Source organism: Barbus barbus (genome assembly GCF_936440315.1).
Source record: "Barbus barbus genome assembly, chromosome: 45".
Classification (NCBI taxonomy): domain Eukaryota; kingdom Metazoa; phylum Chordata; class Actinopteri; order Cypriniformes; family Cyprinidae; genus Barbus; species Barbus barbus.
Window position 1 is genome coordinate 9,744,805 of NC_136723.1, and position 23,822 is coordinate 9,768,626.

A 23,822-nucleotide genomic window follows, 5' to 3' on the forward strand; every position below is an offset into this window, starting at 1 on the left:
ATTTTACACACATTTAGATAGATTAAAATGATTTTATACTAATGATGAAATTAATTTCATTTAAAATGTCAGTATTCCATTCTGAACATATTTTAAAAGTAGTCACCAAATAGTGCACAAAAAAGTGTTGTTTTTAAACCAATTAGAAGTTGAACTATACGGCGCCCTCTACTGAATGGTAATCAAAAATAGTTTTTACCTAAAATATTTGTCAACATTTTAATGGCAATGAATCAGTTACACCCCAGCAAATAGAATTTAAAGCACATCAATTCAAAAACTTGATACACTGTACCAATGCTTTTTCTGAATAAGCATTGTCCTATTTACCATAATTGCAATCTCTTCCAGCCAGTTCACCTGAGATCTTTGTTAGCCTTAACCTTAAAAGAAGAAAGAGAGAGTAGCTTCCTGATACTGACCTCTCAGCTCAGGCCGAGGAAGTAATGTGTTCATTACAATGCAATTACAGACACTTACATGTCTCAATGGTGCAGCACAATTGAGAGAAGTATGCACAGGTCCTTCGATGCTAACACAACCCTGACCTATATGTATGTGTGCATTAATGCACGTGCCCATATGTGTGATTGTAGATAGGACCATAAATATGTGTGCTCTTTTGTTTTTAATCTGTCTGTAGGTGCAGAATGTACAGCTTCATGGGAGGAGGGCTGTTTTGTGCAGGAGTGGGCAATATACTCCTGATTGTTTCCACAGCAACAGATTATTGGATGCAGTACCGTCATTCAAACAACTACATGCATCAGGGTCTGTGGAGATACTGCATGCCCGGAAAATGCTTCATACACACCAACAGCATTGGTGAGATTTACGGTCCAACAGAGCGGCAAGAAATTTGAAGAAAGAATTTTGATTGGATTTTGTTTTTTAAAAGGAATTTAACATAAACATATATTGGTTGCATCAAATGTGCATTTGATTTTGTGTTTTAAAGTTGAAGTTGTTCCCTTGAATTTTAGTTTAGTTTTAGCAGTCATGACCTTTGACCTTCTGATGTGTGTGCATGTGTATGTTTACAGCATACTGGGATGCTACACGAGCATTCATGATCTTGTCTCTGTTGGCCTGCTTCATTGGCATCATCATCGGTATTATGGCCTTCATCCACTACTCATCCTTTGACAGGTTTGATAAAACCTTTGCTGCAGGCATTCTGTTCTTCATCTCATGTAAGTTGCCTTTCTTCTTGTTTTATATATAACCTTTAAGTATGAAAAAAAATTGAGATCATTTTTCATATCAATGTTTAAAATATGATATTTTACAGAGTGTTTACAACTAGTTGTTGCATGTAATCATAGAGAAATAAACATGTCATTTATTTTGCGGATATAGTGAATTAACCTGCAATTTGTGGAACATGGAATTTGTAATGTAGCATTAAAAGAATAATTACGATATTAATTGTATTACATTAAAATATTACATTTACATAAAAAGTTTCAATTCATTGTATTATTTTTATTTTAGTTTAATCCTGCTTCTTTCCTTTTTCTCCATAAGGCTTTTTTGTGTTTCTGGCCATGGCTGTGTACACTGGAGTTACAATAAATTACTATGGTAAACGCTATGGTAACTGGAGGTTCTCCTGGTCTTACATCATTGGCTGGGTGTCTGTTGTGCTCACTTTCTTTTCAGGTAATGGCCGTTTTACAGCCTGAAAACAGCACCTCTAAATGATCTGCATTATTCTTTTGCATGTTTACATTCATTTTACTTATGCATGATCAACTGATATAGGTCTCTTTTTTTCTGTTTTTAAAGTTATTTTCTGTAGAAACACAGCCTTATTAAGGGAGGTAAATTAGAGGTAAACACAGATGGTTTTTAACTTCATTTATTAATGTGGTTGTTTTTGTTTTTCTTTAGGAATTTTCTACATGTGTGCATACCGGATGCATGAATGCCCCAGAGTGTCAAATCCTCACTAGAAAACTGGGCTTTATTATCATCAATATTGGAAGCCACTTCAGCATCAAACAACATTAGGTCATGAAAATAAGAACAAAGTACATTTTAAATAAAGAGTCATAGATGGTATAACAATGTGTGACCACTTACAATCTTTATTACTGTCTATGTGTACAAAACAACTGTTGGAGAATCTGAACATGATGAAAAAGAGTCAAAATTATATTTTTTTCTCTTTGTTTTGCCTTGATTCATTTATTTCCCTGCCTTTTGTTCAGTCATACTTTCTATGAAGTAAGTGGTTCTGCCATACAATTTTATACAAAAAAGAAACATTGATGCTATCAAAAATATAGAATGAATGTGGATTTTCTTTTATGTTTTTTAGTAGATTATTTAGAGTGAGTAAAGTATATTTTTGATACTGTTTAAGGTAAATAAGGACTTGGCATTACACAATAAGCTGGTGGAGCATGTAAACTGCTCTCAGTGTAATGCCACAAGCCTCTTTCAGAAACGCACCTCCCAAACTGTCTCCCAATTTCACTTGATTAAATGGCTATTAAAAGCTGCTTAACTGCCTCTGGGTGCGGATTCTATCGACTTCTCAAGTAAAGGCGATTCCATCACCATTAGTACATTTACTTTCGCGTTTTGCCATAAAAGCAACTTGTTACCATGATTCGTAGCAGTGTGGAGCACAGGTGCCCCAGTTAATGAAAGGTTTCAATTACAGTGCTCCAAAATCACATTAAATCGTTGAATAAACAGACGACATGTGACAGGTAAACCTGTTTTGTTGAATTTAGGTAAAGCTTTAGCAAATTTGCATATAATCTGCACGAAATCATAATCGATTTTTTTATGTTTGCCAATAAAACATAACTGAATCGTTGCAAAAAAAAAAAAACGACGAATTTACTTTATAATCAAAATTGCATGGTTATTTTTGCGTAATAACTGCATTAAGGTTATTGTTACGAAATTATCAGAACATGAAACTTGCGGATACAAGCCTGTTTGAGCATAAACCCCACTAAATAGTGTTATTTTATGCTTTTTAGCTGATTTTTAAAGGTATAGGCCTACTTATAAAGTAGCCTACTTTATAACTATACTACAAACTAAATCTGAAAACATAATTGCATGCGTTCAGGAGTGACAGAGATATTCATTAAATGACTCGAAACTCATTAAAACCGAGAAACTCTGTGATATGGTGCTCAGTTTTCGTGAAATACACCAACGCTACTAATGAAGCCATGTCTCACATCTGCAGGACTACTGTATTTTCACGACCAAACGAATCCAGTAATTAATTTGTTCTAACTCATCTGATCAGATGGAAATCCTGCGGTCGAGGATTACTACTTCCGCTCTAACATCCAACCTAATTACCTAATAGCATTGCTGCAAGACTTCTGCCAATAATGAAACACTTTTACCATTAGCCCCCGTGATTGCAGATGTGATGACAACACGATATCAACAAATTACCGCTCCATCAGTTGAGACGGGACTGAAGCACACTTGTATCCTCGCAGATTTCAATATCTACAATTAAATCCTATTTCACGGAAGCCCTGTTGCCCTGTACCGTCATATGAAATAATAATACAATTATACCAAACAGCCTACATGTTCCCTCACCAATAAATGAAGAAAGAAAACTGAGAATCAGTTTAGAAAAGATCGTTTTACTTTTTCCCAGTTGGTTATTTTACGTTATTTAAACATTTCCTCGTTATATATTAAAGTAATCAGAGCTAATACCCTTAGATGTTTAGATGATGTTTGGTATTATTAGTAGAAGTGTAGGCTAGCAGGCTACATGTTTTTTTTATGGCAGATTGATTAGGCCTACCATATTTTTTACCACAAATTCATAGTTAAACTTTGGTGACTGTAGCAAAACAAAGGTTCATTTGTGGTTAGCTTAGTTTAATTAAATGTACCATGTTTTTTTCGTTGTATTTGTACCAAGAATAATTTTCGTAAGGGTAGCTATACCGAACAAAATTTAAATGCTAACGGTCGTAACTGAAAGCGAAGCGATGTTATACAATTTTAAATATATGTTATACAAATTTAAATATAAACATTGGGTTAAATTCACACATAATGAATTTGTTGTTTTGTATGGCTATCTTAAGTTGGTTATTTAGTAACGAGCCATTCCAGCAAGTAAAGGTGTAGGTAAATACAGAACTCGAGGTAAACATTTAGCCTAAATTGTTAGCATTTGTGACTGCTTAAGTTGCGGCGTTTTTTGTTTTGTTTTGTTTTTTTGTTTTTTTGTTATTCCACCCACAATAGGCCTAATTTGTTGTTGTGTTGGGTTATTAGCTACACATTTTTGGTACGAACCCACCAAACGGAGTTAAATACAGAACTGGCGAAGACGAGTGTAAATTGTAACGCTGGTAACCCAAGCTTCTTCAGCTGGATTGTAACAGGTGCATTATTCTGAATCAGCCCTTTGTTCAGATTTTTGACGGGTCCAGACGTACAGTGAAAGTGCAGGCTTATTGCGGAGGGACTGTTGCGGGGATAGGGCTCTTGTAGCGAGGCTTTTTCAGCACCACGGGGAGCGACCCTGCCTCTCCTCCCGCCGCCTGCATAATTAATCCATAAAGAGTCGTTCATTCCGCCGCCCAGCCGTCGCGCCATTGGTTGAGTGCTAATCTACTTCCTGATTTGCTGCTGTCAGTCTCGATCCAAATAAATAGTAATGTACCTGTACCAGCGTGCACAGGTTGCCAACGAGACTACGGTCCAGCTTTTAAGGTCCTGAAGACTAGGACCTACCGAGTGATTTTGTTTGCGACACAGGCATCAAAAGCCACACGGATTGCCCCTGTTTCTTTCTTTTTTTGTTGTTTTTTTAAGTTTTGAGATGAATCTGAACTACACTTCTCCGGTCCCCCAGATGCCAGCTCAAAGGTCAACGTCGTTCTTCATTGAAGATATTTTACTACATAAACCTAAACCTTTGCGAGAGGTGTTTCCCTCGCCCTTTTCAAACTCTCTTGCCTCCCGGATGCCTCTTATAGAGTATGGATATCCGCTTATGCCTACACCGATCCTGGCTCCTCATCCGCATCATCCGCTTCACAAACCTGAACACCACCCGTACTTTTTCACCTCCGGTGAGTAGCCAACCCTAAAGTCAGGCCTTTGCGTGAAAAAAATTGTGCAATTTATACGCATTTAATGGATGTATGCTTACAAAGTGGCGTATTTTTTGTCTTTGTGGCTATGAATGGAAGATATCAAACAGGCCTACGTTATTCCAGTTAAAATGTTATAAATAATTCCATAAACTCAACATTATTATATGGTAAATTGGTACAGTGGAAATAATATGCTGCAAATATGATAGCCTATGATGTCAAATAACCTAAAATTTGCTTCGTGTGGTAGTCTAACATTTAAATCAATTGGTTTTATTCAAGTCAAAATATTATTTAATATAGTTCCATCACTGTTGCTATATTGCACGACTGTATTTTTAAGGATTAGAATTTGTCATTTCTAAATTTGTAAATTATCCTTAATAACCACTTTTTAGTGTGATCTTCATAAAGAATATCTGGGTAAAATAATAATAATAATAATAATAATAAACTATTCTGTTACTGGGCCTACTTCATGCTTTTTAAAAAAAATATTATTAAAATCACCTGTAGATTAAAACAGCATCTGTGTTTTATTTTTATATTTTCTAATCGAATTTATTATTTACGGAAAACAAAACAAACAGCTAGATTAAAACAAGAAAAAGGCGAGGCTATATTTTCTTCTGACTTATATTGTAAGCTACATGTTTTTCGCTTTGAATTCACCAGCGCTGTTCATTTTAATACGCGAATGAAATATAAACATGGAAAGTTTTCTGCAAGGCTGCAAGCTTAATCTAAATTCGAACAAAATGTATTAATGATTACCATTATGTTTCCATTGCAAAAGGAATGCAGATGCCTGCGTTATTTCAGCATCATCCCGAATTACCAGGGAAGCACTGCAGACGCAGAAAGGCCAGAACAGTGTTCTCAGACTCGCAGTTATCCGGACTCGAGAAAAGGTTCGAGGTCCAGAGATATCTGTCCACACCTGAACGCGTGGAACTGGCTACGGCGCTCAGTCTATCGGAAACACAGGTAATAACGCTGACTATTGTTCAAGAACTTAGATAACATTTTTAAGATCTTACATGTGTTAGCAAACCGTTTCTGAAAACGAATCAGGAGTTCACTAAGGCTTATAATTCGTTTGATTTATACGCAGGTAAAGACGTGGTTTCAAAACCGGAGGATGAAGCATAAAAAACAACTGAGGAAAACACAAGACGACCAGAAAAACCCAAATGATGTAGACAGATCGCTGGAGAACACTAGCGAGAGCGAAATGCACGAGAAAAGCACAGACGGTAAAAACGGCATGAGTCCGGACAGATACACGCTGGACGACAATGAAGATGATGTCGATATTGAAGATGACATTTGTTCTCCTGAACATTTACTCTAGTATTATCACCCCATGAACAAAAATGTACATATGAATTACAGTCTTTTAGATAGGAAATTATATATAGTTTTTTTTTTTTGAGAGAGCATTAGTCTAATGTTATACTGTTCAAGCGCTTAAGAAAATTCTGGACAGCTGAAGGACTTTAAAATGATACGTGTGTATTCCACATTATTATTATTATTACAATAATCATGGCTTTGTGTCTAACGACTCTGACCATTTTTGTAAATGTGGAATGAATGATAAGTAATGTACTGACAGTCTGTAAATAGATTTATGATATGTACTTGATAAATAATCATTCGAGGGATGTAACAATTCATTTTCATTCCAATTGAAGTGTAACATTTGATATTTTCAGCACTTTCGCGGGACGATGATATTGGTTGGCATGTTGTGGACTGACATATTTATGAACTCTAAAACTGTGACTTGTCATTTGTTTAAACAAAAAAATGAATTGAATTGTCTAAGACAGTTTTTTGTGCTTTGAAAGCTTATGAATTCATCATTTCCTCAATTCCATGAAAGCTGCGGGTTATCACAATTTCCAACATTATTAGAGAAACGAATAATAGTCCAGATTATTACATAACAACAGTATTAATAACTTTAACTCTAACAATAGCCTATATAACTAATATTAGACTAAGGATTAAATAGAAATCACATGGAAAAATCAATTGATTTGTCAATAAAACTACTGGCATCATAGTTACATATACACGAATGCTTGGGAACGATTTAGCTCTGCTCCTTGTTTGTAATTTCCCCCTACTCTTCATTATTTATACAAACTGGATACATAAATGGGACTCACTTTAAGGATTAGAAAATTGAGAATCAAGAATATTAGAATCAAATCCTGTTCTGAAATCAACCGCACAGATCTGAGTCTGAATGAACATATTTTCCAAATCGGATGGGTGGGACATATTTAGCAATGTGAGAATGGCGTGAGAATATTGGAATTGTTTTTGGACAATCGATAGACACCAAATATAAACTCCCATTGTATTATTGACTTTTATATTATTAAATCTTATACTTTTTTGAGGTAGGCTAGCTACAGTCTGATACAAAGAGCTATTACTGAAACGTTATTTGAAAACCCTGTTGACACGTGTATATGGCTACTTACATAGCTTCAACCTTTTTTGACTTCCGGTGAGAGGGTTTAGTTCTTAACTGGAGTCCATACTTCACAGCAGTTTTAATAAAATTTAATTAGACTCAACAGGTGTCCTAAAATAACGTTTTTTTTTAATTGGGAAATAATTCTAAAACTGAACTTTCCGAATCAATTATTTCTGTTAACACGTGTAGCAAGGGGTAGCTCGCATTCATTTGCGGCAACAGCCCCTTTTTTAACTCTAACAGGGTATATGTGGCACACTTCCACCCTTTGAAAAGCAATTCATGTCGTTTTCAAAAACGTGATTCTGATTTAGCCGCGGAAAATAAAACACTGCGAGAGAATAGGCCGTGTGGAAGGTGATCAATTAAAAGATTAAGCGTTTTGCAACACATGGACTCATCTGCATGTTGCTCTAATAGCAGAGCCATCAGCTCATTTTCAGGGGTCTGCCGCCTCCTTCAGCACTGTCCACAGATCAAAGCCTGCCTCAGTCTCCCAATCCGTAAAAAGGGATGCTAATTCAACCTCCTTCATGTGCGGTTGAGAGAGACCCCTTCAATTAACTGATTTCAATGGCAGGAAAAAGAGAGAGAGTGAAAAAAAGATGAGTCGGTCTGGAAAGGCAGCATTTCTCATTAATTCAAAAGGTCCAGCATTTATTAGCCTCGCCTCTGAGGCTTAACACTGAAAACACAGAGTATCAAAGCAGACATGATGGGTTAAATAGAGGCTATAATCTAATTAAAATATTACATAGGAGTAAATAGCTCTTTGATAACGATCTAAAGCTTCCATTAAAGAAATAGGTGCTTGAGCTTGTTTTAGGGGGAAAATTATCACTTTAAAATACAGAAAACAAGTTTGTGGGCTCTAATAAGGGAGGCTTCAAAGTGTCATCCTTATTTGACCTATTTTTTTCTCTCGCTGAAAGAAAGGGGCAGGCGAAAGTGGATATAATCAGATTAATAGCCGGGAACTGACAGAAAACGGCACGTTACACTGGGTTAACAGTGCATCCAGGTGTGCTTGAAGAGATTGGCACTCTTGTGCACAGACCTATTGAAACAAGGGGAACATAGCAGGATAATGCAAAGCCAAGCAACAAAACCTCACAGCATTTCATTCGAGATTTCTTTATATCGATAAATTGTTTTCGAAACGAGTATGCAGTGGATTACGTGCTACGCACCTGTTCTACTTCCAGTGCTTTGCAACTATAATGAGTATTACACATATATACAGTACACAGAAAGTTAAAGCAAGGAAAAATGAGGATTCTATAGAAGTGCAATTGATAAAACTCATGTATGCGTGGTGCTTTTTAGAATTAAATGGCATGAATGGTTCTGAGGCGAGCCACGGCACGTTTCTCTTCCTCGTGCCGTCTCAACATCTCCAGAGTGGCCAGCTGGAATGGGTCCATTTCCTGTGGATATTGAGGCCGCATGCTCATGTTCTGCTCTCTGGGTCTATCCTTTGGCTTTGGAGGGGGTTTGGGCTTTGCAATAGTTTTGGCATATTCTAAAGCCTGGTCAAAATAAAATTGAGAAAAAAAAAAACAAGAAATAAAATTATGATAACATATACACACATAAACCACTTCAGATAAAAGACATACAAAATATGATTTAGAGATTAAGTAAAGCTCATGTTTTCAGAATGAGATTCTCTTACCTTCCTCCTGGGAACAGTGTCCTTGTTGTCACTGCCCACTGGGTCCGATAGAGAGGGAATCCTACTTATCTTCTTGTTCTGTTCGCGGATCACATTTGAATACAGCCTCTGTCGTCTAATTTTCTCTGCCTGACAGCAGTGAAAGAAAGAGCAGCAAGATTACAAAAGGGAGCTTTAATTACCTAAGCCATTTCTCCTCTGAGGCCCCTCTGTTTTTTTGTACATCCCTCCATGAAGCTACTCAACAGCAGCAAACAAAGCCAAATAAAACTCATCATCCCTTTCAGAATCAGTGTTAACACCTCTCTCAGGCTGTGAGCGGAGCGAAAACAGTTATTTTATGTGAAATTTTTACATCAGCCGAGCTGGAAAATGTCTCTATTTGCTTTTTGAGGGCTATGCTCATTAGATTAGTTGATCCATTTCTATTGTGTTCAGAAACACAAGTCTTTTAAATTCATGAGGAAATGAAAAGAGGGGGTTATTGAGACACGGCCTTCACTTGACAATTGGACGTAGCAATTAGGGATTAGCTAAATCAATATTCAACAAGGAGATCACCAATTATCCATTGAGTCTTTCTCCTAAATCTCCACACACACAAATTATTCTGATTAGACAACATTATTTATGAATATCGTCAGATGCTTAAGTCTTTGTACAATCTGAAGTGAGTATTTACCACAGCTTCTGGTATTGTGTTCGTTGGTCCAAGACCTCCAAGCTTCACCTCCTGTTTCATGTTTTTGTAGTCCTTCAGTGTATAAGCCTGAGAAGACATTTTGTAAAGCATATATATTTATTCATTATCCACATGGATGTTTAAATAGGGAAGATACTGTGAGAAAAACGGTCTTAATCCTAAAGTGCCCTCATGCAACAATCCGCAAACAAAAGCACTAATCAGGTCAGGCTCCTTCAGGTTCTCAGGACTCAGCCATTGGTCATGGACACTGCAGGACAGCTGTTTTCCACTCTGATCTGCTTCCCCTTGGTCTGCCACACTAGCTGTTTTACAAATTTATCCCCTAATCCTATGAGACATTATGGCGGGCACATCAAGGTGAGGAGAGCAAGCTTCTCCCAGGAAAGCAATTGGTTTTATGGTGTAAGAACCGCATAATCCGGATCCAGCATCAAGTGGATGTGTTCCATGACATAATGACCCTTAAATTGTGACATGTTCATGCAGCACTAAGAATTGTACTGATTTAGAAGCATAATAGTATAGATACTACAATAATTTAAAGGGAGAGTTCACCCAAAAATGAAAATTAGCTGAAAATGTACTCATCCTCAAGCCATCCGAGATGTAGATGAGTTTGTTTCTTCATCAGAAGAGATTCAGAGAAATTTCAGCAATGGATCCTCTGCAGTGAATGGGTGCTGTGAGTCCAAACAGCTGATAAAAACATCTCAATAATCCACAAGTAATCCGCAAGTCTCCAGTCCATCAGTTAACATCTTGTGAAATGAATAGCTGCATGTTTGTTAGAAACAAATCTACCATTGAGGCATCTTACCTTTGAACCATCGCTTCTGGCCATAATCCATAATTCCTCCAGTGAAAAGTCCATCCCCTGTTGTCCTCTCACATCAAAATCCACAAACATATTTGTGAAGTGTTTTGGACTGTTTTGGACGCTTGTAAATGGTGCTTGATCTCTGCATAAAGCAATATTATGGATAGAGAACTCGTATTGTAGCCGGAAGCAATGGTTTCAAAGTTAAAAACGTCTTAATTAAGACTGTTTATTTTAAACACACATAGCTTTTCACTTCACAGCACATTAATTCATGGACCGGAGTCTTGTGGATTATTGTGGTGATTTTGTCAGCTGTTTGGACTGTCATATTGATGGCACCCATTCACTGAAGAGGATCCATTTGTGAGCAAGTGATGTAATGCTACACATCTTTAAGATGAAGAAACAAACTAATCTACATTGTGGATGGCCTGAAGGTGAGTACATTTTCAGCAAATTTTGTGTGTGTGTGTATATATATATATAAAAAAAGAACAAAAACAATTCCATAGTAGAAAGTAAGTCATACATGAATGACATAAGGGTAAGTAAGTGATGCTATAATTGTAATTTTTGGGTGAACTTTCCTTCACTCCTTCAACTGAACAGACACAACTGTTGAGTAAATATAAATATCCTCTCTGTGTTAATGGCAGCGGTTATTGAGTACATCTGTTCCTGAGAGGGACTTTCCTGCAGAACTCAAGGTGCTAGAGGACAAAGAGGCCATCATTAAATGCAAATCACCATTTTACCAGCTCTGCTCCGCACAGACGGGGGTGCTGCTTAATCACCTTAACGCTTTCCAATGTCGTCTTTGTGACCGTGCCTTATATCATCATCTCACTGCAATTAAGAGTGTCTTCAATTACTTATACAATTAACCTGCTGCCTGAATCGGCCCACACAATAATCGTTACATCTGCAACAGGCCCCATTGAGATACTGGCATGGCAATTTAAAAATGGTTACTAAGTATAAACTGGGTGTTGAAGTTATTATGCTATTTGTTTTGCTATATTGCTAATTATTATAAGAATGGGTTTAAATCAGGGGTTTTTATACTTTTTGATGCCCCGAACCCCTAAATACGATTCATTACAAGATTCTCCCTTAACAAATTTAATATTCAATAATAATTTAATTTATACTGTGAAAAAATCTCTATATTATAAATAACATATTTTATTGAAAATTTATTTTAAAGACTGAAAACTTGTTTGCAGCCCAGTAGTAGCAGGCTGTAAAGTAAAAGTCACATACTAGATAAGATATAATCTTAACTAAACGCACATATACACACCTTATAATTTGATTGTGCCTTCAGCTGTCTCTGTTTTTCCATCTGTGAAAGGTAACCTTCTGAGCTGCTTCTGTGAACTGGATTCAGATGCTGCTCTGATCTATCAGAGTACAGTTCAGTGTCGCTGCAGTTAACTTGGGCTATAGGGGGCAGCACTGTGTAAGGACCAGAGATTTGTGTTGGGGGCGCACAGGGTCCCACGCTCTCCTCATCACTGGGCAAAAGCTCAGATGGATAGTAGCTGGCCTCCACTTGAGGAGATGTGGGCAATTTTAGCATTGGTATCCTATGGAAACATGGAGCATAACATGAATGTCAAGACCTTGGGAACATGTAAAATATGTTAAAAATGCTTTTAACTTGTAAAACATGCTAAAACGTGTTTTTATCTAAGAAAGAATAATAAAACATCTAGCCAAAATACTTAATTTATGATTAAAAATTTATGGTAATTTTAATGAGGATTTTTTTATTATGTCATCATGACTGTTGTATTATATAATACTACCCAAAAATATTAATATGAATTTTAATTCAAAAACATAGAACATTCTCATTACAAGTGGTGTATTCAAGTAATTAAATGTATGAATTGCATGTTTTAGAAAATTAACATGTAGGGCAAAATATGAGCGTCAATGACCCACAATAAGCTGATTGAAAAACGACACACCGCACAGCCTTAAAACAATATAGTAGTGGGCGAACATAATATAAATGTATACTAAATATTTGCATAAAGTATGTTTCTGGACTTGCCGGAGTCTACTGTGATTCTTGAATGATGCCTCCTCAAATGTATTGGGAGTAGGTTTCCCAGCATGCCTCTGAGTAACACTTTTGTCCGCAGCTTGTACCACTCCAGACTTGGGGGCTGGTGAAGATACAACAGCTTTTGGAGCCAATCCCATCTGCCCTACTGAATTAGGATGCACATATGGGTAAAATGGATAACCTTGTTGTAGAAAGGGTGGGTTAAACAGATCAGGCCTATCCCATTGCAGCGCTTGAGAAACAAGAGTAAAAATGGTCTCTTTCTGGGAAAGATTCAGTGGCTGTGTGTGATTGGCAGGTGTGTGGAGGTTTATGTTAAGGTTGACGGTCGGTGGAGCATGAGTGTGAGATGGAAGTCCAGAATGGTGTTTTGGTGGGTCATTGGTGTAAACTTCCTCAGAGTCCTGCGGTGGGGGATCATCGCTGATGACGTGTCTCTCTGTAAGGGGTTTAAGGTGTGCTTTGGGTTTGGATTCAGGAACTTGAGCCTTGAGCTGATCTGGGTGGTGGCTGGTTCGTTCCATTCTCTTCGGTTCCTTTTTTTCCTTATGGCCCTGCAGTAAGTAGGAGATAAAAAAGGAAAATATGACCAAAGCATTAAAGATGTATTCTGTGTTAAGATGACATTAAGTTAGTTTCTAGATGTTGTTTTGCAAAGTCTGAGAGCACAAAAGGATGATATTAGCATAAATGAAATAATTTCCCCCAAGTATGACGAGGGCTCTTTGGGCAAAATTGATTTTCCTTTAAAAATTAAATTTCAAATTCAAGTCATGACAAAGATTTTGGAAATAGCGCCCCACGCGTTCTAATTGGCAAAAAGAATACATCCCATTGAACAGAGATATGTCCTTATATAACTGTGGCTTTATGGATAGTTTCATGACCGAGAAGAAAGAAAACAGTAGCATTTATATAATGTTTCTATGTGGTGAGCCTGGCATTCACGTGGGACCGACGGGCATTATTCTTGTGAGGTCTGAGGCTGTGCCTCAGCATGTAATGCTTCTGATTTAGCCAACACCGACTTGCACCATTCTTAATGGGAAAATATTTACACTCCTCTGCTTGCTGGCATTAAGGTGACCGTTCAAGTGCTCAAAATAATGATGCTTCTCCATTCCCCCTCTTTCCTCAGCACAGGCTCCTTTTCAAGACATTTCAGAGGCTCTATTGTGCCTGAACAACTCTATCAGAAATTGCGTCCATCACAGCAGAAATGAAAACCCGGGTGACAGTGTGCCCACTGTGCAGACATTTTCATCTTGAGAGGAAGCCCTTGCAGACTGTTATGCATTAGGGCAATGGATCGTGCCAAGCAGCCCCACCTACGTCTGCACAGATAGAGATGGATGAAATCAATAAAGTGAGCTCTACCTTCAGTTTTAGTGTTTTTTGGAGCCACACCAGCTCGGGATCCCGGACATTGTCTTGACTCTCCGGGCTATGAGTGTTGATAGTCTCGTAGGAGGTTTGCCTGGGCTGTGAGAAGAGAAGAAAGAAGGGAGAGGGGAGTGAAAGGGTTGACTGCTTGATAAGCCTCCTTTTAACAATTCACCTGTTGCCGTGTCAATCAAATGCTATTATTTCACCTCACATTTATATTCAACTATTGACCACAAACAACAGGGGCAAACTGTGCACCATGATAGCGAAACAAAGACATCCATGAATATGAGAAGAAATGTCTGGGCGATAAATTACACTCTGCGTTTGGCGTAAATGTATGCTGACAGCTGCAATAAATCGTCCACCTACTCGAAAACGGAGCTGACAGACAGTCAGGTTTGACTATAAAATAATTTGTCCCTGAGCGTCTGGCAAGCATACCAATTCAATTGACTTCTTCTGATCAACTTTTTATTCTTAATTACTAACCACTGCTCCTCTGAGCTGACCTACATGTGTCTAGAAGAGTGTTTTATTGATTCTCTTTAAAATGATTCTCTCGAAGCAGTTCGGAGATAAGTGTCTAGATACGGCCACATTACATCAGTGCACTCTCTCAATTTTTCTTAATGTACCTGTTCAGAGGCGGAATATCTACAGCTAATGCTGTAATGAAAATCATTTAGTAAACTTCCAGTCACTTTGGCTGCTGAGGACAATTCTTGCCGATCAATGGTATTGACAGCTTGCGGCGTCCCTGAATGCATGTGGCTAATTCTGAAAGCGTGAATAGAGGAAGGTCAAAGAGACACATGCAGCAGTGAGTGGATTGAGTTGTAACATATCCATCAATAAACAGGCAGCCATGCTGGTCTATCTATTTAGCGAAAGGCCATGTGCGCAAGGAACTGATTTGTGAACAGCCTTCAACGTTACTGGGCCAGAGACACTGAGTGGACAGTTATTTATCTGATAGATAGATAGGATGGATGGATGGATGGATGGATGGATGGATGGATGGATGGATGGATGGATGGATGGATGGATGGATGGATGGATGGATGGATGGATGGATGGATGGATGGATGGATGGATGGATGGATGGATGGATGGATGGATGGATGGATGGATGGATAGATAGATAGATAGATAGATAGATAGATAGATAGATAGATAGATAGATAGATAGATAGATAGATAGATAGATAGAATAGTTCTTAAGACACTGTCTTAAAGGGATACTCCACCCCAAAATGCAAATGTTGTCATTAATCACTTACCCCCATATCTGATAGATAGATAGATAGATAGATAGATAGATAGATAGATAGATAGATAGATAGATAGATAGATAGATAGATAGATAGATAGATAGTTCTTAAGACACTGTCTTAAAGGGATACTCCACCCCAAAATGCAAATGTTGTCATTAATCACTTACCCCCATGTCGTTCCAAACCCGTAAAAGCTTCGTTCGTCCTCGGAAAACAATTTAAGATATTTTGGATGAAAACCGGGAGGCTTGTGACTGTCCCATTGACTGCCAAACAATTAACACTGTCAAGGCCCAGAAAAGTATAAAAAACATTGTCAGAATAGTCCATCTGCCATCAATGGTTCAACCGCAAAGTGCGTACGCTATTCTCTGTCATCAGTAACACATGGATACGCTGTTTCAGTTCAAATCAAAGCATAAATAAACATACAATACGTATCCATGCGTTACTGATGACAGAGTACGCACTTTACGTCCATCGGATGCTCTCCAACATGGCGCTACGCTGACACAGAGACAGAGAGGAGATAAATTGTTGAATAAATGTTGTTATTTGTATTTTCTTTGCGTACAAAAAGTATTTTCGTCGCTTCATTAAATTTAGATTGAACCACTGATGGCAGATGAAGTATTTTGACAATGTTTTTTATACTTTTCTGAGCCTTGACAGTGTAATTTACTTGGCAGTCACAAGCGTCCCGGTTTTCATCCAAAATATCTTAAATTGTGTTCCGAGTACGAACAAAGCTTTTATGGGTTTGGAACGACATGGGGGTAAGTGATTAATGACAAAATTAGCATTTTGGGGTGGAGAATCCCTTTAACATAGAGGCTAAGTTATGCAACTGGCCTCTGGTTCTGATAGGGGTGACACTTCATATTAATTTTATAAAGCTTCGGTACTTCAATTTCACACAGTCCAGAATTGAAAATTGTAAATTTAGAAACTGCACCAAAAACAATACAAGAGCAAAAGGGCAAACAGGCAATGCGCAGACATACGTAGTAGCAGTCTAAAATATATTTTAGAGCAAAACCATATTGTAATACGCGTTGTTTGCTATGCTGCGCGGTTAATAGGAGGCTGCGCATCCAAGCTCATTTTCCTGTATCGGGCAAGTATCATTTCAAGTAGAGAGATTGATCTCTGCTGTAACAGGTGTGTGAGTAGCAGACATCACAGACCTGCCCTTCATGTCCTCTTAGCCGCAGCAGGCCACAACCTCTGCCCCATCCACGACCACTGCCTTTTGTCCGCCATTTTAATAATCTCAATCAAATTGAGGAAATGATCAAACAAAATTGCATTTTGAGCTTCATAAGCTGCGTAATATCTATTCTGATAAATTGGGGCCCGTAATTGCCTCTTGGGCCGAGACGTGGCACAACAAAGTCAGGCGATTGGAGCTTGCCATTTTCCTCAAGACTGGGAAACACAGCTTTTGCGATGAAGACTTCAAAGGGCCGCAATTCTTGAATTGCATTTGGTTGCTATTGTGACCGCCCAGGCAATCTTGATTAGGTGTTTACACTGAGGTAGGGTATACAGTGGCAGAGAGCCGCGGAGCCTTGGTCTAGAGCTATTAAGAGATTGTACATTATGTTCCTGGCTTTGAAGTGAGGGTCTGGGGGGTGACGAGGGATTGGGGCTGAGTGCAATGGCAGAAGATTGCACTGCTACTTCTGTCTTTATCAAAGGGGTCTCTGCTGGAGCTCATCATCACTCCCACACACGCCGGTTGGAAGTTGGTGCATTATGAGATTGTGTACATTTAATAACACAGCTAATTATCGGGAGTTAGGGGTTTGTGAAAGAGTAAATAGTGGCTTTTTAAAAGCCCAACACACGCGCCTCAATAATGATGCCGAAAACTGATGGGAGCTGAGGGGCTTTTTATTCCCTTTGAAGGTAACGGGGCCACAGAATAACAAATAAAAGGGCAAAAGTATAGGCCGTGAATCAAATTTACCAACAGATGCTTAGCTACATAACGAACATAAGGTATGAGGGTTTTGTGCTCTCTCTCACAGTAAGGCAAGCAAATGACAAAAAAGAAAAACTTTAACCAAGTGGCAGAAGTATTTTGATGGCTCTTTATGTGTTATGTCATACTGCAAAAGGCTTGTTGTAAGATAGTTTGCCACATGTAACAGATTTCCTGAAGGAATTTAGACTTTTGTTTTAGATTTTAGAACTTCCAAATACATCATCATTGTGCATTAAAAAATACATTTTTGTGCCCAGGTTGGTTTACTGATCATATTTAAGTACGTTCCACTCATCCTTACCTGGGATAAAAATGAATCTGATGGATATTTTTCATAAACAACAACAGAAAAGGCCTAAATATTTGTTTGTTTGCTCTCTTGGAATAATACATGGAATCAACCTGTTCATAGATTATCTGTCAGTCCCCTTCAATGGCTTTAAAAAAAATCTATACAGGTTTAAGAGCATTTCTTAATCTTTTAAAAATTATCTTGACTGATATTCACTCTCCTCCAGACTGAAATGGATATTATTATAATATTTTCTTGGGGAAATCCTGGAGTGGCCACTCCATTGGTTTCTTTTTCAAGAGATGAGAAAATAACTCAAAATAAAATTTGTTTCAATGAGCCGCCTCTTAAAGACTTACAATGCCGCATTATAAATGGAACTTGACAGCGCACCATATTTCTCGGAAAGACAATGCTCTGAATTCATACCAGGGCACTGCTGGCGCATTCGGGTCACTGTCTAAAGCAGGGAGCGCTTTGCTTCGTTTACCGAGTCACAATGTTAACGGCTCTTCACTATGCTAATGCCGCTGATGTGAGACATTAAGGTGGGACTGGGCTCAGATGGGTTGGGTGAGGTCTTAAATGAAGCAGATACACATGGGCCATAGTGTGCAGACAAGCCAACCCTGCCAATTATACCATGGACCAGGTGCACTGATAACTAAGAGCCTATTGGTAACCATGCCCCTCTGATGTTCTTAACAGCCACTGTTGTGCAGATCAACTCATAATAGGTACTGCATAGGCAGACATGGTTCATTCTCTTCTCTCTGCTCCATCTGAAGACTCTGTGTGTCTGCCAAATTAATTTCTGTGACACAGGCAGTGTAGTCTCCTTCAAACCAGAGCAATGAAAACACCAAGGTCACTTATTCAGATTAAAAAATATCAAAGATAAAGGTCAGGTCATGCTAGACTTGATATCGCCTGTCTTGTGCCTAAAAAGAAAAATGTGACCCTGCACACAACTGAGTACATAAAAAAAAGAATGTATCTAGACTTAAATACATAGATTAAATAAGAAATATTAAATTTCATACTAAATCACAATTGGACTTAAGACAAATGCAGTTAATTTGAATACTGAAGTACTATTAAAAACATATAAATATCAAAATGAACAAAATGAGATTTATAACATAGGCCTACTACTGACAGCAACAGCCAATAATCAGTTTTTTTAGCAATAGCAATACTTGAGTTATGAGATTGAGAAATTGGAAATAATTATACAAATGGAGTCACCTTGAAAATAAAAAATAAAAATGTCTATGGAATAACACTAGCCTTGGGCCTAAACTACCCGAACACCTGACATTGAGAAAACTGACTGTATGCTGTGTTAGTTCACCCCCTAGTGGTCAACCATGGGACTTCAATTCGATCACCGATGCGTCCAACCAATTAGTTTAACGTGTTACAGTTTACATAAGCTGAGGCCTTACAGAAAAGCAGAAGACAGTTAATGAATAAGGATATTATTTTTCCTGAGGGCACGCTCTTAAAAATACTTACATGCTTTGTTTCCTCTGTTTTATCTTTCTGCTGGTGAACTTTTAGGTAAGACCCCTGCTTATGTGTGTTGATACCAAGAGTTGCCTTGTTGTGTTCCACAATGTCTTCTCTAGCTCTCACTGGCCTTGGATTAGAAAGGTGTTGTGAGCTTCTCTTCCAGGTAGGTACTGATTTGCCATTCAGAAGCTCTCCATTATCCCGTGGTGTGCTTTCAGAGGACATGCAAGAACTTTTGGATTCGGGGGGATTGAGAATGTCCTCCTGTTGTGGGTGCAGGTGGAAAGGAGATGAAGGTGGCGGGGATAAAACATTGTCCATCTGAACTGTGGGTGGATTACTAACAACGACATATTCTTGCCTGCTACCTCGAGGCACATTCTCCAAAGGTTCAAGACTATCTTCAGACTCCTCAAACGAGTCGACAGAAAGTCTTGCATTTAGCTGGTTGAGAAAATGAGCCCTTTCCAGATTCTTCCTCCAGTTTGGGTCATAGCGCAAGTCGGCGTATTCATCTTCAGGAGGAGTTTGCCTGAAATATTTCAAAAAGAGTTCAGAAGAAATAAGTCATAAACACTTAGGACGAGCTTTCAATTCAAGAGCAGGCTAGCGATGTCTCATTTAGTGCTTTTGGCATTGTCAGTAAGGCAGTCTGAATGCCTCAAACAGCCATCAAAACACAAGGAAAAAAATCGGCTACACTTCTCAGCCGAAGCGAAATGGTAATAGCGTGTTGTAGTGCCCACATCCCCCCCACCGCCTTACCTTACCCCTAATGACTATGGGTCTGAAGACCACAATTTGGGGATAGTTTTGCAAATGGCTAATTCAAACATATGAAATAGGTTCAAACTACAACCTAATGTGCTCCTAGCATCATTGGATGAAAAGATCTCATTAAAATAATTAGAAGAGTGCCTCTTTGTTGTGTGCCTCTGAATAGTACAAGATGCTCTTCACATCCCATGATGCCAAATACGAGGCTGTCTGGATGCATGGCACTTCAGCCAATGAGGGCAAAAGGGCAAGGAATGGCTCTGTAATGATTCCACTGACATGGTCTTGAGAATGTGCCGTGGGTTTGCAGCTGTGACGGGGTCTTTAACATGCAAAGTCTCTCTTGTGCTAATATAAATGTGTCAGAATTAAATCCAATAATAGGCAACACGGACAATTGTTTTCAGCTCATTTCATTCTGAATGCGAGACTTGAGTCTCTTTAAAGACAATGTGTGCAGTAAAGAGGATGTAAACCAAATGGGTATTTATTAGCTACAATGATATTATGCCACATATTGCTGCACACCATTCATTCGCAGGGTTTCATTCTTGAGCAGGAAAATATAGAGAGAGCTGCTTCGTTTCGACAATAAAGTCTTTGTCAATGTTCGCCATAACCATTATGATCAAACTATGCATGGGGTTAAGTACCTCTTCAGCGCATCAGCTATCAGCCTGCAAAAAAATTAAAACAAAAGCCTCCCGTTTTTATCCCGAGGCAGATTTTGAGTGGAGGACACAACGGTTAGGCTGGAGATGAAGAAGTGGAGACAGATGCGTCTGATCCACACTTCAGATTCCAGCAATCTGTGTTTCAGCAGTGCAGAGAGCTTGTCCATTCACTGGTAACAAAGCAAATGCTTTTTAACAGAATTCTGAATGAGACCTTATTGTGGTAACGTCCTGCAAACTAAAATCTAATTTCCCCTAAATGAGGGTACTTGCTTGGAAAGTATAAAAATGAGTGGGTATTTCGGCTCAATTAAAATGCAAGCGCAAACATCATTTTCAAAGACTGTCATTATCTATTAGATGTGATTAAAAGCTGTCAGTCATCTAGGTTGTTTGCAGAGCAGCTAAACACAAAAAGCTCACAGTCATTTTGTTGGTGATGTATTTAATTTAGTGTTTTCAGGTATTGCCATTGTTTATTCAGTCTATTTCAGGAACAGAAGCAAAACCTGAAATACAAACAGAGGAACATTCAATGGGAATAGGAAAACATTCAATGGATGCTTGCCTGTATTGCCTTTTTAGTCAGTTTAATACATTCTGCTTAAATTTCACATGTGAAAATATAAATGATGTACTTAAATTAAATGTATGTAGCAGATGACAGACACACCATAAATGGGACAGTTATGGTCCTGTTATGTTTATTGCTTGGCTTATTCATCTGATACTAAATATTAGATATGCAACTTAAGCAAAAGGAAACTTCATTATGATCAAAGACTGAATCGACCATACAGATGTTATTAGCTTGCTCTGCCTGTGAACTGAAAAAAAGAAAGAACTTAACACATTCTTTAAATTTGTCAACCACCACACCTGAGCTTTTGGAACTGGATGTGCTTGACAGATAGTTCTTTATAAACAGACTTGGGATGTATGACGCCTCAACAAAAGCATTTAGGAGTCATAAGGATGTTGTTGTATATTAAAATACAGCCCCGATTCGACAAACAACCACCTGCATTGTATAGCTGACAAATTATTTAACATTTAAGGTGTAAGGGTCACCATTCCTTTTCATCATTTGTAATCACTAAGAGATAGTTCACCTAAAATTACTGTCAGCCTCATGTGATTCAAAACTGGTATGACTTTTTTCCTTAAGAAGTTGTTTTGAAGAATGTAAAAAGCAGTTTTGGTTACTATCAACTTCTACTGTATGGACAAAAAAAAAAAGTACTAAGACATTTCTCAAAATATCTTCATTTGTGTTCCACAGAAGAAAAAGTAAAGTCTTACAGGTTTTGGGACGACATGGGGGAGAGTAAATAATGACAGAATTTTCATTATATATTACATAAACCATTTGGTAATTGATGTAATATGTAATAAAGCGTTTGACAAGACAGAAGACTGATATCATTGCCTGAAAAGTACTGTCAACTACTCAATTACTGTTGGTAGGAGTGTATCATTAGATTCATCCCATATGGTAGGGAAATAGCCAGCTGTTGTCTTTCTTACCTCTGTGGCTCAGGTAGTCCTTTGACCTGTCTTGGTTTCAGATCCAGACTATCATAAACATCAAGATGCTCTGGTTCTTCACTGTCAGTCTTAGCATCATGTTGTTTGGGGTTCTCCTCAGCAGAGAGGAGGTCAATGCGCATCTGGAGCTCTCGCTGGTACTCCTTCTCTTGCACCAAACTCTCAGTATCTGACTCCAAGGAGTCCCACATTAGCACATTATTCCTTGGGCTGGAGTCATTGTTGATGTTGAATTTGACTTTTGTCTGATTTTGTTCCAGCGCCTCAGGGCCGTAGTTAAGCTCGTGATGGCGTTGTTGCTCTGAGACGATCTTTTTCATGGCTAATATCACAGAATCAGCATTAAGGAGTGGTGAAAACACAATTAAGTTTAATTTAGCTATGCGTTGTTTAATTTAAATATTTGATAGTTCACTCGGTTGTTGACGGACTTTCCAAATCAGCTGTGTGTAACTGTTTGTAATGTAGAAAAGGCACCTTAAACGCCAAAATAATCATGTAAATAGCTTCTACAGCATCAAAACATTACCTCGAACAGAAACCCATTGATCTGCTCCAGATTTAAAGTTAATGTTTTTTTTTCACCTGCAATCTACATCGAAAGATGAGACGTTCATAGTCCGGGAATGTTTCGTTTACTAAACGGTTGCCGTGGAAACATAAGACGCCATGGCTGCCCACGCCTGCGCAGAACTATACCTTGCCCCTTTGTGCAAGTAGGGCTCGCTGCAGCCTGCGGTGGACATCCAACCCCGCCCACATCCCAATGTGACGTCACAGGCCACGCCCATACCACATTACAGTCACGCCCACGTCTAAATGTTATGTCAGAAACCACGCCCTATCATATACGTCACCTCTTGTGATTCCCCGGGAAACCCGGAAGTAAGGTAATGTCTACGCAATTTACAGCGGTTTCGGAGATCTAAATAAAATAATGTTGCCTTTCGTTTTACTAATACACGTTTTCTTATTTCTTTAAAGAATGTCTAGGCTAAAATGGCACAACTTAAATCTAATATATTCAATATGTCTAATGTACAGAGCTCATTTCGTCATCACAACAGCCTGTAAAACACTTGCATTAGTTGATTTAATTAGACTATTTGTAATAAAAAACCTCTACACCTTACCTTATTCATATATGTAATGAGATAAATTCTCATTTATTACTACCAGTTTTAAACTACCTAAGACACCTTTTAGATTTATCAAATATAAAGGGTACAATTAGATTTTGTTATTGTAAAAGTCACAACACATTGTTATAATTTATAATTGTCATTTAATTTTTCTAAAGATGTTATTGTAAAAGTCACAACACATTTTTATAATTTATAATTGTCATTTAATTTTCTAAAGATGTGTTGTTCCACTTATCATCAATTGTTAACATTTGATAGGACTGACAGTTCTCCATATGCAGTAGGCTGCACATACATATGCTAAATAGAGATTGCTTGCTTTGATAGATAACATAGCA

At 38.1% G+C, this 23,822-nt stretch overlaps 3 protein-coding genes across 3 annotated transcripts; 2 read left to right on the forward strand and 1 right to left on the reverse strand.

Moving 5' to 3' along the window:
• Positions 1–650: 650 nt before the first annotated feature.
• LOC306863733 (lens fiber membrane intrinsic protein-like) lies at positions 651–1,955 on the forward strand (the record flags this gene model as incomplete). Its single annotated transcript, XM_079407253.1, has 4 exons — positions 651–825; positions 1,044–1,193; positions 1,528–1,662; positions 1,894–1,955. The coding sequence occupies 4 exons, from the start codon at positions 651–653 to the stop codon at positions 1,953–1,955; spliced, it is 522 nt and encodes a 173-aa protein (XP_079263379.1).
• Positions 1,956–4,029: 2,074 nt separating this feature from the next.
• Positions 4,030–6,910, forward strand: LOC306863776 (brain-specific homeobox protein homolog). The gene is made up of 3 exons (XM_079407331.1): positions 4,030–5,084; positions 5,905–6,095; positions 6,223–6,910. The coding sequence occupies exons 1-3, from the start codon at positions 4,832–4,834 to the stop codon at positions 6,460–6,462; spliced, it is 684 nt and encodes a 227-aa protein (XP_079263457.1). The 5' UTR covers positions 4,030–4,831; the 3' UTR covers positions 6,463–6,910.
• Positions 6,911–8,233: 1,323 nt separating this feature from the next.
• On the reverse strand, positions 8,234–23,051 carry LOC306863757 (jhy protein homolog). The gene is made up of 8 exons (XM_079407298.1): positions 22,319–23,051; positions 19,344–19,872; positions 14,258–14,362; positions 12,866–13,434; positions 12,107–12,392; positions 9,960–10,046; positions 9,278–9,406; positions 8,234–9,131 (listed from the first exon to the last, which is right to left on the reverse strand). Exons 1-8 carry the CDS (start codon positions 22,657–22,659, stop codon positions 8,931–8,933), a joined length of 2,247 nt encoding a protein of 748 aa, XP_079263424.1. The 5' UTR covers positions 22,660–23,051; the 3' UTR covers positions 8,234–8,930.
• Between the last annotated feature and the right edge of the window lie 771 nt (positions 23,052–23,822).

Excerpts from the sequence above, each read along its gene's own strand:
- LOC306863776 (XM_079407331.1), top strand. The coding sequence starts at position 4,832 with ATGAATCTGAACTACACTTCTCCGGTCCCCCAGATGCCAGCTCAAAGG. Across the intron at positions 5,085-5,904 it reads CCCGTACTTTTTCACCTCCG|GAATGCAGATGCCTGCGTTA; the intron begins GTGAGTAGCCAA and ends CCATTGCAAAAG. Across the intron at positions 6,096-6,222 it reads TCAGTCTATCGGAAACACAG|GTAAAGACGTGGTTTCAAAA; the intron begins GTAATAACGCTG and ends ATTTATACGCAG.
- LOC306863757 (XM_079407298.1), bottom strand. The coding sequence starts at position 22,659 with ATGAAAAAGATCGTCTCAGAGCAACAACGCCATCACGAGCTTAACTAC. Across the intron at positions 12,393-12,865 it reads AAGAATCACAGTAGACTCCG|GATACCAATGCTAAAATTGC; the intron begins GCAAGTCCAGAA and ends ATGTTTCCATAG. Across the intron at positions 9,132-9,277 it reads ACACTGTTCCCAGGAGGAAG|GCTTTAGAATATGCCAAAAC; the intron begins GTAAGAGAATCT and ends TATTTTGACCAG.